General features: G+C 34.8%; 1 protein-coding gene across 2 annotated transcripts in view; it reads right to left on the bottom strand.

Moving 5' to 3' along the window:
• Positions 1-17359, bottom strand: part of LUZP2 (leucine zipper protein 2) — a 314083-nt gene that overhangs the window by 44175 nt on the left and 252549 nt on the right. For both annotated transcript variants that reach the window (XM_036323328.1, XM_036323338.1), the window contains exons 6-7: positions 16996-17058; positions 11059-11121 (exon numbers count right to left, since the gene is read on the bottom strand). In XM_036323328.1, coding sequence (XP_036179221.1) covers positions 11059-11121; positions 16996-17058 — 126 coding nt within the window. The remainder of the gene's footprint in view (positions 1-11058; positions 11122-16995; positions 17059-17359) is intronic.

Raw genomic sequence — 17359 nt, 5'->3', positions numbered from 1 at the left:
GGTTTGGAGTGGGGAGAGGAGATGGACTGCAAAGGGGCCACAATAACTTTTTCAAATTAAAGCAATGTTAATGTCCGATCATTTTGACAGTTACAGAGTATAAATGTGTGTGTGTGTGTGTGTGTGTAAAGATTAAAATAAATTTTATTGAATGAAAATTATACCTCAATACAACTGATTTTTAAATGAATAAGTGAATGAATGGATGGTTGAATAAATAAATTAATAAATGAATTTTTTTCTTAAATGATGGTACTTTGAAACACTGAACATTAGGCAATACCCCAAAATCTCCATCTATCTGAAACAACCATGACCTCCCTATAGGAAATGCTACATTTGAATTATTTATTGCTATATAAACTGCATCTAATACAGTGTGACACCTAGAAGTTGTTTGAGAAACATCTATTGAATGCATTAATTTCTGCTTAACCCCAGCCAATTAGCTCTAACTTGAACACTAGTTTTTCTTTTTTATGTTTGTGCAATTAGAGTTTGTACTCAATATACTTTTATCTCAACAGAGAGACTAACCAAGTACAACTTCAAAATCAGAAATAATACAATGTGTAAAATTATGAATGAAAATCCAATGCTGTTTTGGAAAATCCTTATTAGCATTAAGAAGTGTAAAACACAACTATGGTATGAGAGAAGCTTGGTAGGGTTATGAATATAATGCATTGAGAGCCAACACCTCAGAGTGCCACAGCACCTTTATATATGAATGCTGGGAAGAAATTGACTTTCCACATTTTCCTTGAGGTAATGAGAGGATACGTGTGCCCAGTGAGATATATCCTGTGGATTTCACTTATGTCCCTCTTATCTAAATACAACAGTTCCTCTCAATCCTCTCTCAGGCTTGCCATGAAAAAGGGGGATGAGTTTATCCTTCTATTTCTGTCTGCATATATTTCAAAAATACATGAAGGCAACCAGCATTTGCCTACTAGGTGGCTGATTCACACCCCCTATCTGTACACACACCATTTCTGTAGTGTAGTGATGATTTATATTTTGCAGTTGAGAAAATAGCTCAGAGAGGTTATGCAATTCAGCTAGGAGTAGGAAGAGCCTGGATTTCACCGAAGTTTCTTTTAGAGCTCAAAACACTTGGTTATCAATATTATAATCAAAAGAATATAATTTTAAAACATTTTGGAATAGTAATAGCTAATATTTGTGCAGTCAATACATGCCAAATACTATCATAAGATGATGATTTACTTGTTTCAGCTCATTAGATTCTTAAAATAACTGTATTATGTAGAAACTCACTTTATTCTCATTTTATAGATGAAAAAAAGAGACATGTTTACTCTTCTCCAAATCTAAAATGAAATTGACAGAGGTCAGTATCCAGAGTGTCTGATGTTAAGTGCTGCAAAATCCTGCCCCTTATAGGGGTGGAGATGAAGATGGTGAGTCCAGTTCTGAATAAAACACAGGCTCAATAAATGCCCAAAATAGGTAAGACAAATCCAAAAGCTCCCCCGTCCCCGTTTATTTTTGTTGTTGTTGTTGTTGTTTTTTACTCAGCATATTCGAGTCTGCTGCTTCTTTTACAGCCTGGGAGATGACTTTAAATGAGAAAAGTTTTATACCCCATTAAATAGCAATACACTTTCCAGTCTCATTAAATTACTTATTAAAATTAAATATGAAAATATTAGATTGTGATGTGTTTTGGGGGGATTTCTGAGTATAATATCTCTATATCATCGACCTCCTTTTTTCTCACCTTTTGTCCTCTATTTACCTTCAAGTCAAAAGACGTAAAAAACAACTGGAACCAGAACCTGTGAGCCTCCTGATCAGTCAGAAGTACCTGCATGGTATTAAATTGTTGCTGGTATCTGCCTCGCTGGCTGGAAAGATCAGCAATCCAGGCCCAATGGAAGGAGAAGAACAAATCGGAGAGGGAAGCTGATCTCCATATACAAAGCAGCAGGAGCTTGAACCTTTCCTCACCAACAAAGAGAAGCACTATTTATAAAAATATTGATACTTTTCTCTAAAAATTATTAACAACACCATCAATACTCCTCATGATCTGACACATCCCGTCTTCCCAATTTCTCCTTTTCCTTTCTTCCACATGCACTATACATCCAAGCACATTCTATGATGATTTATTAAATAGTGATGTATGTCCAAACTGCCCTACCTATGTATGACTAGACTGTGTTCTCAATAAAAACAACATTTCTCATTTGCTCATTGACTCTTTCCTTCCTTTTTACAAATACTTACTGAGTACTTAGCAAGCATATATAGTCTTTGGTGCAATGCCTTCATTATCTGAACACTATATCACTCTTCCATGAAGCTTGCCCCAAGGTTTATTGATCTTGGAGCCTCCCCTCAACTGATCATTGCCCCAAGATTGGTAGGTGAAGTGCTTATAAAACACTTGCCATGTTGTATTCAAAATAACTGTAAACTAGCCTGTCTCCCTTACTGGACTGAGGGCAGGGCAATGTGTCACTCAACTTTGTGTTTTTTATGTGTGCTGCAAAATGTCAGCTGTGATGGGGGGTGGGAAGGAATGGGGAGAGATGGATATTAAATACCCTCTTTCAGAGGTCCATATGCAAATAAAATACTAGTAAGTTAAGTGAAAGAGAACTCAGATCAACTGATTTCAAATGCTGGTTCTTTCTACCACACGATGTCTATAGAATTTTTAAATTTTTTTTTATTGATTTTGGAGAGAAGGAAAGAAAGAGAAAGAGAGAGAAACACCAATTTGTTGTTCCACCTGTTTGTGCATTCTTTCATTGGTTGATTCTTACTAGGAATAGAACCCTCAACCTTGGCATATCGGAGCAATGCTGTATCCAACTGAGCTACCTGGAAAGGGCTGACTTTAGATTTTTAAAATTAAGAAAAAAAAAACACCCTCAAAAACTTTTCATAGCAAATATATTAAATGCCTAGAACCTTACAATTTAAAGTGTGGCCCACAGACCTTCACAGTCAGCACTCTCTAGGGGCTCAATTAAAATGCAAGACACTGGGAGGCGGGTAGGGGAGGCCGGAGGAATGTCAAGGGGGGGGGGGAGGAGACATATGTAATACTCTTTGTAATACTTTAAGCAATAAAACAAAATTTAATAAGTAAATAAATTAATTAATTAATTAAATGCAGAATCTCAAGACCACCCAAGACATACTGAGTCAGAACATCCTTTTAAAATGATACACAGGTGATCCTACACATGTTAAAATTTATGACACACCAATGAGAACATCCTCATTTAGTAAAGCCCGGTATTAGTTTTAAAAGAGCTAGAATTGGACAATCCCAAAGACTGCTCGATTGCTACTGGACTTTTACAGACTAATGTAATGTTAAAACCCAAGCAACATGCAAATAATAGGGCTCAAGTAAGTAAAAATGGAATTTCAACATCACCATTATTAACAATGTATCTGAAAGTAAAAATAAATTGAATATATACAAAAAGGGGGCATGATGGAATAATTAGTTAATATATCCTTTCTGTTCAATCTGAAACAAAAAGAAATCCAGATAGCTATAGTTAATATTCCTTTAGAATTTTTTACAGATTTTAGTGAATAAATTATCTGTATATAGGCATATCATATTTGACCAAGATAGAACCAAGAATAAAATCAAATTAGTAGGAAAAGCTTCTTATATGTCTAATTAAGATTACAATTTCCATCTATTATTGCCACAAACAATATGTTAAAGGCAGTTGAAAAGGGAATGTAATCTTTCATATCTCTATCTCCAGATAATGGTCATTGGCAATTATGTGAAGAAACTGCATTTAGTTCTTGGTCGCTATATCAACTTATTTTCTTTAATAAAAAATTGTGTAAAAATTTTATAAATATACATATCCCAATAATTTCATTTCTGAAAAGCCATTACGCTCTTAGTCTTTGATTACCGTATAAATATTAAAAAAATGAACTGTTTTCTCTCTAGAATGTTCTCATTTTTTCATTCATTTATAAGTGAATAAAACAAATATATTTGCCTGAAATGAAGGGGATGAACTGCTTTGCCCTTGGTTTATAAGGAGGCTATATAACTTAAGGGAGAAAAAAAGGGCCAGGAATGCAGTTTTACACATCCCTCTGACTATAATGTCTGAAGGTCAGAGTCAACAGGATGTGATGTATTTCTCGAATGGCACCAAGAAAACAATTGTTTAGACTTAAAAAAGTGACCTGTTATGACCTTGAGAAATACAATTTTCTCTGGAAAAAAATAAATTCTTTGATAATGGAATGTGTATAAAATATTCTGTAAAATTAATTTGCATATTAATCTCTTTTGATCTGTTAAAGTGTGTGTATTCACTTTATTCATAGTTTTCTGACAGAGAATTTGATATGCAGTGAGGCTAAGTGACTCCTTTAGCTCAATTTCCAGTTAAGTGAAAGAGTTAATAAAGAACCCTCACTTCGCCTGACTGTGTGGCTCAGTGGTTGAGTGTTGACCCATGAATCAGGAAGTCACAATTCAATTTCTGGTCAGGGCACATGCCTGGTTTCGGGCTCAATCCCCAGTAAGGGGTGTGCAGGAGGCAGAAAATCAATGATTTTCTCTCATCATTGATGTTTCTATCTCTCTCTCCCTCTCCCTTCCTCTCTGAAATCAATAAAAAGAACCCTGATCTCTTGACTGCAACTCTATATTCTTCTTACCATCTCAATGTATTAAGGAAGAAAAACTGGACAAAATATTTACTAGCTAATGCTCAGGTCTAATATAAGTAAGAACCTTTATATGGAGATGATTCAAAATTCTAAACTAGCCTTTTTTAGAAGTGCTTTGTTTTGTTTCACTTGCAGCAAATGCACACCTAGGCTCCATAGTAGGTGTTTCTTAATGGTGCTGTGTGGCTTATTGCAAGAAGCACTGATTAAGCAAATAGATTTTACCCTAAACATGTTCACAGAGTCTCCACACATCACCTGATATATCCTATATGGAGTTTTCCAGCTTCAAGGAATTATCAGATTTCTATTTATATAGGCAGAGTAGCAATGGTTGGGGGCAGGATGGGAAGATATGCTCATTATGACTTTGACAAAAGAGATTACACAATAGGGAAGAAAACGAAAAAATGTATGTTGATGACTAAATGTTGGCTTCTGGCTAAGTAGTATGAGTTTAGAGTACTGAAATGTTTTTGTTACCTATTCAAATATTATACCCCACTTCACCTCTCCAGTTTATTTCACCATTAGCAATACATTGAGTTCCATCCTCAGATAAAATCACAATGTTCCTGGGACTTCACATTAATTACATCATGAACTCAAATTTCCTTTCTAGAGGGATCTTAGAAGAGTGGACTCAGAGAATAGAAAGGGCAGATAGAGTCATAGCATAAAGAAGGAACCCAAAAGGAAGACTACTGGGAAGCTTCCACTAGAGATATGAGCCTGGCATGTAAAAAATCAACCATAATTGGCAGTGAGAATCCAATTCACAAGTGTTCACAATTTTGTTAAAAGGAAAAACCTACATTGGAATGTTGCAAAACCTTAATCACTGAATATCTACAATTGGGGCAATGCTGTCAGGGAGATTAGTCAATATCGTGCTAAAGATTGGAATCAAATGTGTTATAGGACTCTTCTAATGTGAAGGTTCTATGTTGTTGAAAATTTATGTAATACCTTGATTATACTTGTTTCTTAAATGGGCTTTGTTCAGTTCAAACAACAATGGTAGGTAGAAACTAAGATACCTGAAATTTTTCTGTAAGAGACACATTAGAGACAATAATTGAAGTGGTAGTGTTGCCTCCCAGGGTGTAGTACTTAGGGATTCTGCTCTTGCTTTTATAAGCTGTACATTCCTTTTTGCAAACTATAGAGAAATCTCATTTTTTTTTTTTGTTTTCATAGAAAAAACTACTCTATATTTTTTAAAAGTATTTTGTGTCTTTTTTTAAGTTTCCATATCATATGTTTAATTTCAGAGGATCTTTCATAAGTTTTAACATACAGTTTGGATATATGTAATTTTTTATAATTTTTTTCTTTTCTTTATTGATTAAGGTATTACATATGTGTCCTTATCCCCCCATTGCCCCCACCCCCCCACTCATGTCCTCACCCTCCTGGTATCTGTGTCCATTGGTTAGGCTTATATGCATGCATACAAGTCCTTTGGTTGATCTCTCCCCCTAACCCCCACCCTCGAGAAATCTCATCCAATATAATAAAGATGTAATATGCAAATGGTCATTATGCTGTGAAGCATAACAGCCAACCATGTAATGACCAGATCACGGATCAGCAGGAGGGTGGGGCAGCAAGCTAACAAGCTGGCAGCAGAGAGCTAAAGGAGGGGGCAGGGCAGCAAGCTATGAGGGGGAACAGGGGGGCGGGGGGAGCTACAGAAGGTGGGGCAGCAGGCTGAGAGCTACTGGAGGGAGGCAGCAAGCTACTGGTGAGCTACTGGGGCATGCGCAGGGCTGCTATTTTTTTTTTTTATAATTCTCTAAATTTGTCTGTTTTAGCAGCTTTCTATGCAATTACATTTGAAAGTAATTGGCTTCTCTTTTATTATGCATAGGTAGTTAACAAACTTCATAGTAACAGCAATGATAGTGATACCATTGGAATTAGCCTAGTTATTAATAACAGGAAAGGAGCAAAGGGAAGGCCAAAAGGTATATGTCATTTGTGCAGCTTTTCCAGGAAGCTAATGCTTTATACTTTCCAGGTTACTCCAGTCCATTCCCCGCAGATCCCTGAGGAAAGGGAGTGAACAGTGGAGGAGAATAGACGCATGCCCATTAAAGTCTGGTAAAATAGTGAATGTACTTGTGTCTCAGTTACACCTGGGAATAGGTCATTGGCCAGAGTAGGCATGGCCACTGCAAGAGTTGCAAGATTTAAGATATTTAATCCCCTAAACAAAGGAGGTCGCTCTCTTGGCTCTCTTGGCTCTCGGCTCTCTTGGACTCCACACAATGGACTAATGGACTGCAACTCGCCTGATACTGAACTGAATCCAATGCCAACATGGAACAGAAACTCCGGACACTGTTTTTGCTCTTAGCTCTCCTGCATCACCACTCGCATTTATTCCAGGACTGAATTAAGAGAAATGGGACTTTGGGAAACCCAGAGATGTAATTCCACACAAGTAAAAATTACTCATCATCCTGTGCGAGTCTCAGAAAGTTCTTTTTCTTGAGATGGTAAGGACCCCACCTCTAGCACTTACTGGGGAAAGGGATGCCCCACTTCCACCGATAACAATAGGAAGTCAAATAAATCAAGTCAAATCACAAATATGTCTCTGAAAGGTCTCCTGCCACCACAAAGGAGAACATCTAAACAATTTTTTTTTCTGCCAAAAAGTATTAAAAGGAAGACAATAACTTGCTGTTTTCTGAAATAATAGTTGACATCACCATTAAGGGAAATATGAAAAACAAGGCATTTAAAAAATTGTATAATGAGTAAAATTGCAGTATGTTTCCTTCACTCTTATCTCTATCATACATTTGAAAAATTATGTCTAGAATAGCAACACTAGTGTAATCGTTCTATACTTTCATAATAGAGGCGAAAGCTACTTGAGGATGTGGTTTGTTCCTCGTAATACTTCTAACATGCTCACATTTGACTCTACTGCAGGCCATGGTTTCTAATCTATCATTTAAAACCCAAGGTGAGGTCTGATAAGAAACACATGTTGAACTTGCAGTATGCTCAGGAGAAACAGATGTCTCACATTAAATACATACATACATATATATATATATATATATATATATATATATATATAATTTAAAAAATATTTTATTGATTTTTTTCCAGAGAGGAAAGGAGAGGGATAGAGAGTTAGAAACATCAATGAGAGAGAAACATTGATCAGTTGCCTCCTGCACACGCCCTTCTGGGGGTGTGCCCGCAACCAAGGTACATGCCTTTGACTGGAATCGAACCTGGGACTCTTGAGTCCATAGGCTGATGCTCTATCCACTGAGCCAAACCAGTTAGGGCTATATTTATTTTTATGTGGACTGAAAATAAAAGAATTTATAACCTAAATAAACCAGTGCATCTGTTGGTATTTATTGTGCTTGGAAGGGAATTGGGCAGGTGCTCTAACCATTGAACAACCAGCCAAAGCTGTGTGCTGAGTTTTAAAGAAACATGGGTGAATTTCTGTGGTCAAATACTCTTTAGAGCTACATATATCAGTATATACTATCTACTGCCCTGATAATCAATGTACATATAAAATATGTGTATGCAAGACCTAAATGTACACTCTGTGGATATAGTAGTAAGCAAATCAGATGAGCTTACTGCTATCAAGATGAGTGGATGAGTACATTGTAGCAGAAACTGTTAGTTGCCTCCGATCAGTAATCTGCTTCTCTTTTACTTTATAGCAAAAAAGAAGCAATCTTTCACCAAAAAGCTGAAAACACTAAGGTCTCACTTCTTCATATATATAAAGTTTGGGAAGAATTCTTAAATTTTTTTTCTCCTTTATAAAAATTATGACCCTGAAGAACAAGTGACCCCACCCCTTCTTCTCTGACTTTGTACACAATTGGATGAAGGCAGCAGATGCATAGGTCTTTAATCACTCTCATAATACAATGAGGATCCAAAGCTTAGAACAAGTTACTAGTAGTAAGTTGAGGATCATGACATGTAAACAAACAAATGAGAAAATATGGGGCCCTGTTGACATTGCTTAGCTTCTGGACCAGTTATAAAATTCTCATGTTTCAAGACCTCTTGTTATTTTAGTTATCTATAGTAATAAAAGTATAATATGCTAATTAGACCAGACAGCCAAACGACCTCTGGACAAAGCCATGGCTGTGAGGGCTGAGCCCCTTGCACAAATTTCATGCATTGGGCCTCTAGTTAAAATATAAAAATATTCTGTTAAACAGCTTTTTGGGAAGGGTATAAACTGAGGGCATTCTAATTTATGCAACTCTATGTTCTACTCATACACAGTTCATCTGATTTAAAATGCAAGTGCTCCTCTCAAAGTGGCATGAAATAACATGGCTTACATGTAATGTTTCATTTTCAAATCATAAAGATTTTCAACAAGTCCTCATTTTGGTCATTTCTGAAAGTTGATGAATTACTAATCCATATTCAACAACTGGCATATTACAAAGAAGTAGACTGCTGAAAATGACCAGATCTCCTCATTCTCATCTCCCAACTTTTCTCTCTATAACTCTTTTATTTGAGAAATAAAATTCAAAAGATTTAAGAGCTTCATATTTCTGTCAGCCTAATACCTAAAACTTGTCAGCTCTAGGAAGTTGAATGTGTTTTATTATATTCCTGATTTTAAGTTAAACTAATTCACAGAGAACTAGAAATTTCTTTGCAAATGAAAACATACACCTATTCTTTTTTTCTATTTCAATCATTTATTGTTGATGACTGCAAAAAGCCAAGGCCAACCTGAATGTAAAAGTTAAGATATTCTGAGCTCAAGAGTCTTGGTCTGAAAGATTAATGTTAGACGGACAAATGCCTTGTGTTTCATACTTTTGTCTTATCTATTCATTATGTACAATGAGAAGAGTGCTGAGAAGTCGGGATTGGTAAGCATTAATGAGAATTAATTAACAGTTTTCTTGGTGTACTGGGGAATGCCCCGTTACAAATGAGGTCAAAGGAATGGCAGGGAGCATATTTATAGAAGAGCAAGTGGCAAGATGTGCCTCGCATAGAATGAGTATTTAATAAATATTGGTTGACATGAAAGGAACACCTTCCCATGACTCTAAGCCAAAAGTGAAGAAGACAGATAAGCCATTTATTACTGTTTTCAGTAAAAAACAAACAAACAAACAAACAAACAAACAAACAAAACCTGCAGGATTTTCCAACTATTAAATAAAATGAGGAATTATCCCTCTTTAAACCTTACATTTGTAGATTGGGCTGATCAATCTTATGAAACCATTTAAAAAAAGCAATATTACACAGAAAGTCATTTGCTCTTATTATTTATTAAAACAAATTATTATTCCTACTACTATGAGCCAAATACCCTATTTTAAACTGCATTTGGCAATGAAAATGTATCATAAGCACCACAATGAAAAGCACCTGCCTCTTATTTCCCATGCTCAAGGGAGCCAAAAATAAATTATTTGTAGTAGTTTGCTGGTATAACAAACTACAATACACTATGTAGCTTAGAACAACACAAATGTATTCTCATAGAAATGTATTTTCATAGAGTTCTGGGAGTCAGAAGTCTAAAAGGAGTTTTATGGGTTAAACCAAGGTGTTGGCAGGGCTGGTTCTTTTCAGAGGCCAAAGGATGGAAATCCTTCTCATTGTCTTTTCTCCCCCAGCTTCTGTGGTCACATAACTTTCTTCTTATTTAGGCCTATTTGTCTCCCACTTATAAAGACTTGTGAGATTATATTTAGGACCCACCTGGGCAATTTAGGGTAATCTTCCCATCTCAAAATTATTAACAATCAATATTTTCAAAGTCGTCTTTGCCATTATTGATCACATTACCAGGTTCCAGAGTTTACCAAGTATATATCGTTGGGGTGGGACATTATTCAGTCTATCACATCCACACTTTGTGGTAGATGTCTAACAAGGTAGAGGTCTTGACTTGATAGTCTTGTAAAGAAAAGTATCAAAAACTAAAATCTATCAACAATGACTAAATATGAAGACTCTTGATAATAAAGTGATTTATGCAGGATCTCTGGAAGTTAAGGATGTAGGTTACCAATAAACCTCATCTTAGGAAAGTTAGTAAATGCTCTCCCTAATGTAAATATTCCAACAGACAATATTCTTCAATGCTGAATTAAAGTAATTTAGGGTCAATACTTTGTAATGATGCCTGCCTTTGATTAAGAAAGTAGCCAGGAAACCATATATGCATTTTTCTCCATTAATTAATAATGCAGTCAAATACAACACTAATTATTGTGCAAATCTGGAAATTTAAGCTAAATCATATTTTAAATAATTTATACACTGGGCTACCAAGTTGGAGGGGGAAAGGAGAGAGATGCTCACCTTAAATAATAAATCCTTCTTCCCATAACGAAGCTCCTTCAGCTGGGCTTGAATTTTTTTTGACTGTAAGAGCAGAAACATGAATTAGTGCCTTAATTTCATTTATATGTTTCTACTTGATGGTTAGCATTTCTTCAAACTTTACAAAATGAATTTTTCAGCCAAGCAAAAGAGTCCAAAGATTTTGGAAATGAAACAGGAAAGCTTAGCCTTCACTTTGGTAGTTGGTCATCCAGCTGTTCGAGGCAGGAAGAGAAAACCAAAGTCTGCTTCGAGGAAACATACTAACAGGTAATCCTTAAAGAAAGTGTCTCACTGTTCCCCCTCCCTCCAAAGAATTCCAGTCACCCAGGCACGCCCAACACTCTAATTTTAGATGCTAAGTATATCTCTTCAATTGCATGCCTCAGTTTTGACTGCTTATTTCAATTATTTATTAAGGTAAGATTAAATATGGATAAGTTTAAATTGACCACCAGATTTGAATTTGACATATGTCCGAGGAGAAGACAGCAAGCTAATGTGACAGGAAGTGAAGGGCATTTGCCCTTTAGAAGAATGTCATTTTAAGGGGAGCATCACAAATGTAGAAGTGCTTATAACAGAAATCTCTCTCAGAAGGTATATGTTTGGCTAACACATTGAAATATACTCTAGCAATAAACCACAGATAATGAATATGATTCCTGTTTTTCCAGGGCAGACCCAATTTCAAACATTCTACCTTAAGAACCTCAGTCATTTTTCTCTCTACATCTAAGATTATTGGTGTTGATTCTTCAGTAGAAGAAATAGAACACAAACAAAAAGATTATAATAGTCACATAAAAAAGATAATTGAAAAAATAGTTGAGTGGGAATATAAAACAGTACAGTCACTTTGGGAAACACTTTTGGCAGCTTCCAATAAAGTTAAACATACACAAATTGCATTATAAAGCAATTATTTATAGGCATTTACCCAAAAGAATATATAATATGTACATAAATGTTTATAGTATATTTTTTCATAATAGTCAAATGCTGGAAAATACTACATGTGATTAAACTGATTAACAGTAAATTATGGTACCTCCATGAAATGCAATATTAGAATACTGATTTTAAGAATGAATTAAGGGCTGAAACATGTAGCAATGTAGATGGATTTCAAATGCATTGTATGTAGTATATGAAAGAATCTAGTCATCAGAAGCTATGTTTTATATAATACATTTATATGATATCCTACAAAAATACAAAAAAAAGATAGGGAACCCAATCATGTTAGTAGTTGCCATAGGTTGAGGATTGGTACTAGAGATTATAACATAGCAAAAGGGAACTTTGGGAGTAATGAAAATGTTCTATTTCTCAAATATATATAACGATCCAACCCATTAAAACTGTATACTTAAATGGAATAAACTCTATGTAAATTATATCTTAATGAAATTCAATTTTAAAAGTAGCTGGCCACAGTACATAATAAAAACAATATTCTAATGGTACTATTTTATCCCAGTAAATTCTGCTGATATAACGTCCCCCTTAATAAAGTCTGCTAATATTTGAAATGCTATAATTTTCCAAGCATACATTAAATGCATGAGTCTTCCACTGAACCAACTGCAAGTGTACTGTGATTGTTTCCTATTATATTCAGAACATTTCTAACCACTCAGGGTAGTAGAGTTTGCAAAATGGAAGACTGTGTTATAATGGTGCTATAATTTCTAAATTTTTATCCAATGCTGGAAGTACCACCAATTAGAGTATAAAATTGAAAGTGCTGTAAATGCAAGGTTCTAATATTAGAAACACAGTTTTCCATAGACATCCTTATTGTGAGCCATCTGCATTTTGTGATCTATTAAATCAGAAAGCTGATAAGAGAGAACAAAACGAAAACAAAATGAAATGGAAAGAAATAAGAAAGGAAGGAAGAAGAGAAGAAGAGGGGAGAGGGAGAGGGAGCGGGAGAGGGAGAGTTAGAGGGAGAGAGGGAAAGAATATGAGGGCCTGAGGGACAGGAAGCAAAGGAGGAAGAGAGGAAGAGTCTGACTTTAACAATTCAGAATTATGTAATTAAACTCTATACTCAGAAGCAGCAAGGATTTGTGCTTTCTTAAAACCTAGTAAGGTTCCAGTTCCACAAAAAGGCATCCTCTTTTTCTTGATATGATTAGTGAATGCAAAATGTATGGCATAATGCATTAGAAGACAAAGAACCATCTTGTGCATACCTGGTTGGTACTAGCCCTTAAGAATGAAACTCACACCTGAGTCCTTACCCCCTTGAATTTATGCTTCTACTTCAGGACTCTACTAGTACATTTACTACAACTCTGCTGTTTCTCTTACAAAGATTCCTAAGTGACCCAAAATAATTATATTTCAGACACAGCATCTCTCTTTTGTTATATGAAATTTACCTCCAAGACATTTCCCGGTTTTCATGACTATCCTTAATTTTGTGCTATTGATATTAGTAAAGGACTAATTCTGTTATCTTTCCCAACTACGCATGTACGATCAATTAGCATTTTCTCTGTGCTGTTGCAATCTGCTGTCCAGGACTCATTTATAGTCAGGACAGTCTCTTAGGAAAACACACTTTGATTTTGTTGTTGTTAATGTTCACCCGAAGATATTTTTAAAGCGAGGGAGAGAGACACAAGAGAGAGAAACATTGATGTGAGACACATCAATTGGTTGCCTCCTGCACGTGCCCCTACTAGGGCTGGGAATTGAGCCTGCAAGTCAGGTACATGCCCTTGACCAGAATTGAACCTGGGACCCTTCAGTCCAAGGGCTGATGCTCTCCTCTGAGCCAAACAAGCTACGGTGCTTTCATTTTTTAATCCAAACTAATGTTGACCAATATCAGTGGGGAATGAGAGATTAGCACTCCATTTGATGTGCACTTTTTTTTTTTTTACCAACTTCACTTCTATTGTACTCTATATTTTAAGTGTTAGAAAGGACTCAGTTTAACCATTTTGGCAATTCATTTCTTATTGCATACTTATACTGAATGCTCAGAATATAATTTAAAATTTTCTTCATAACTTGGATTCATTATTAAAATATCAATTTTGTATTATGCAGTAATTCATTCAGGAACTATAATAAAAGCCTACATGTCTTTTTCTATATTAAATGAACATGAACAGCTAGATTTCCTGAGCCTAGTGATGGTTATTCAAAAATATATTTTTAGAATTTTTCATTACAGTCACTTATCACTTCTCTGCATCTGCCTATTCCAGTCTTCTTCTAATTTTCAGTAGTTAAAAAGCGAAATTCTATCTAGGCATCTGATGGAAAATAAGAATAAATACAATTTGAATGAGTGCATCTTTATTTTGTAATGCACATTAATATGAAACCCAGTTGACACTAACTGTTTTCTTTTACCTTGTTGGCATCATTTTGGAAAATTAGAATTTTCAGAGTTGTACTCTTCAGACAGTTCAGATATTACTATATTGGGCATTTTAGTAATTTTCTTTTAACTATGTTAATTATCTTAAATGTAATTCTAAATGTTGGTGCCTGTGAGTCATGACGTTTTCACAAGTCCACAGCAAAATTTAAGTTTGTGATAATGGTGATAATTATGATGATTATAGTTATAATAAAAAGAAGATAAAAAAGGTGAGAAAGATAGAAGACATTGTTCATGGTAGAACATTTTAGCTAGGCTTATTTTTTCCCTTCTAGAGACTATTGTTTAGTCTGAGATCTTTCTTTCCAACAATTTATGTTCAAATATCATTTCTTTCATAAAGTAATAGTGATGATGATAGGATGGTACATGATACTTGCAGCAGGAGCTTCCATTATTTTTGATATTCTTCTGTGGAAAATTAAAATATTAGCAATCTATTGATTATCAATAGGACTTGGACATTTTATTCATCTATGAATACTAAACATTTAGGGTCACTGATCTAGAAAACATTAATAAAAGTCATTACTCTTTTGTTTCGTTGGTGGCAATAATGGAAGAAATAATAAAAATTTCCATTTATATTGAAGACAAATTATTGTGACAAAATATAGACCTCTCTTATAATCCAAACTTAAATTTTAAATTGGATCCATAAAGAAAGAGATAGGGTAAATGTATAAGTCATAATGAATATATTCAATTTATTTTAACATTGTGCAATATTAATGTATAAAATATCTAATAAATCATAAATAAAAATTCAGAAATAATATATTCTCTAAGTAATAACATATTCAAAATAAATTAAACATTTTGAACCAAGGGGCTAAAACATACAGGTAGACCCAGGCTATTATTGATTGTTTCTAAAGACTATGGGCACCTTCTCCTAAGAACCATCTCTCTTTCATTGTATGAGTATTATAGGGACCATAGGAACATGCCAGCCATCTCAAAATATAGCTTCCATCCACGTATTCCTTATTCAAAACTGTTCTATTTGCTTACCATCCAGAAGTATTATTAAGAAATTGTATAGTAAATAGGTAATATTTTTAAAAATTTAGAAAATATAAACAATATAATAGTTGATCTCTATCCAAATATAAAAATACAATGAAAGAAATACTACAATCCATTCAATTTGATTTTTGCCTTATGGGGTATCAACCTGTCATTTCCATGTATTGAAAATTTATATTCATTTTATATACAATATTACTGTAAAGACATAAACTGGATTATTAAATTGCATGTTAGACTTTAACTTTAGTGTTTATAATAAGGACTTTTACATGTCCATCAAGAAGTGTTTTCACCTTATTTAATAAAATAAATCCCAAATTCTGGATGGACACATGACTACCAATCTAATGTCACTTTCTTTTTTCTTTTTTTCCCCCACTGATTTTTAGAGAGAGTGGAGAGGGAGAGACACGGAGAGAAAAACATCAATGTGAGAGAAACACATTGATTGGTTACCTCCCTCATAGGGATGGAGCCTGCAACCCTCACAAAGATCAAGCTGTCAACTGAAGTATATGCCCTTGAACCCAGGACCCTTCAGTCCCCTGGCCAATGCTCTATCCACTGAGCCAAACTGATTAGGGCCCTAATAACACTTCCCATTTTCTTTTCAAATTGGCTAGGCACGTGACCTAGTTTCGGCAAATAGGGTACAATGAGATACATGCCACTACTTCCTAGTTGGACTCCTAAAAGCAGTGCCTGTGAGTCACTAGGCAAACTTACCTGTCTGCTCTACTAGAAGGTAATAATAACAGGAAGAGGTTTTTGTGAACAAAAACTGGCTGCAATATTTAGGAAATGAAAGAGGTATAGTGACAGCTCTCTGCCTTACGTCTAGACTGTTTTGGACAAAGGGGTCAACTTTTAACTTGTGTAAGCCATTGTTCTACTCAAACTGCCTTTCCTCCCACTCCCTTCACAGGCATGGGATCTGCATCATGTTATGAAGACTCTGATGCAAGTTCCTTATTATTCACAGATGTTTCCATTAATAAGTCCTTGCACAACTCATCCCATCTCTGTGTGTGATTCTTGGGGAAACCAACTAACCCAGTGTCTCCTGTCTCCTGTCCTTGAGGTGTAAATAATCCGTTTCTATTGATACCATCTCTACTATCTCCTTAATACCACTAAGAATTATTACTATACCCTACATATTCTACATTAAATCAGGGATCATAAAATATAAATAGATATGGGAGATGAGCAGTTAAAGAAATTGATTTTAGTTAAACCTGGATTAAGCAGAATAACTGTTTGCCCCTAAGAAATGCATGAGTCTTTTTTGGTTTTCTCTGGCTATGCAATGTTAAAACATTCAACATATTTCTAAAAGTTTTATTTACTTATTCCAATATTTGCATTTGTGTTAGAAGCGGGAAAAGGTCAAGAGATGTTTAAGTTAAAAAAAAAAATGTCTAGCACTAATATTGTTTCTATCCAGTTGACACTAGAAGAGAAAATTTACTCACCTCTTCTGCACGGATGCCACAGAGCTTATTTCCTGACAAGAGTTTGTTTTTCAAGCTTTTATTCTGAGGAAAGAAATATAGTTTTATTGTTAAGAAGTGATCAAATATTAAGAATCCCTTTAAATATGCGAGCAGCATTGCATTTCTCTATGTTTTGTTCACAAAAAAGCCCTTAATGATATGAAATATAATAGATTTAGATAAATTGCGTAGAATCTGCAGTGTAAAAGATTGTTACTTCTATTCAATTAAAAAAAGATTGTTACTTCTATTCAATTAAAATGTGGAAATATTACCATTAATCATTTAAAAAGATGGAACTTTATTTGGCCTTAGATTTAAAATCCGTTTTACATTTTATAAC

The sequence above is a fragment of the Myotis myotis genome, unplaced genomic scaffold (assembly GCF_014108235.1).
Source record: "Myotis myotis isolate mMyoMyo1 unplaced genomic scaffold, mMyoMyo1.p scaffold_m19_p_10, whole genome shotgun sequence".
Taxonomy (NCBI): domain Eukaryota; kingdom Metazoa; phylum Chordata; class Mammalia; order Chiroptera; family Vespertilionidae; genus Myotis; species Myotis myotis.
Note: the sequence above shows the minus strand (reverse complement) of the source record. Positions and strands in the feature narration are given on the sequence as shown.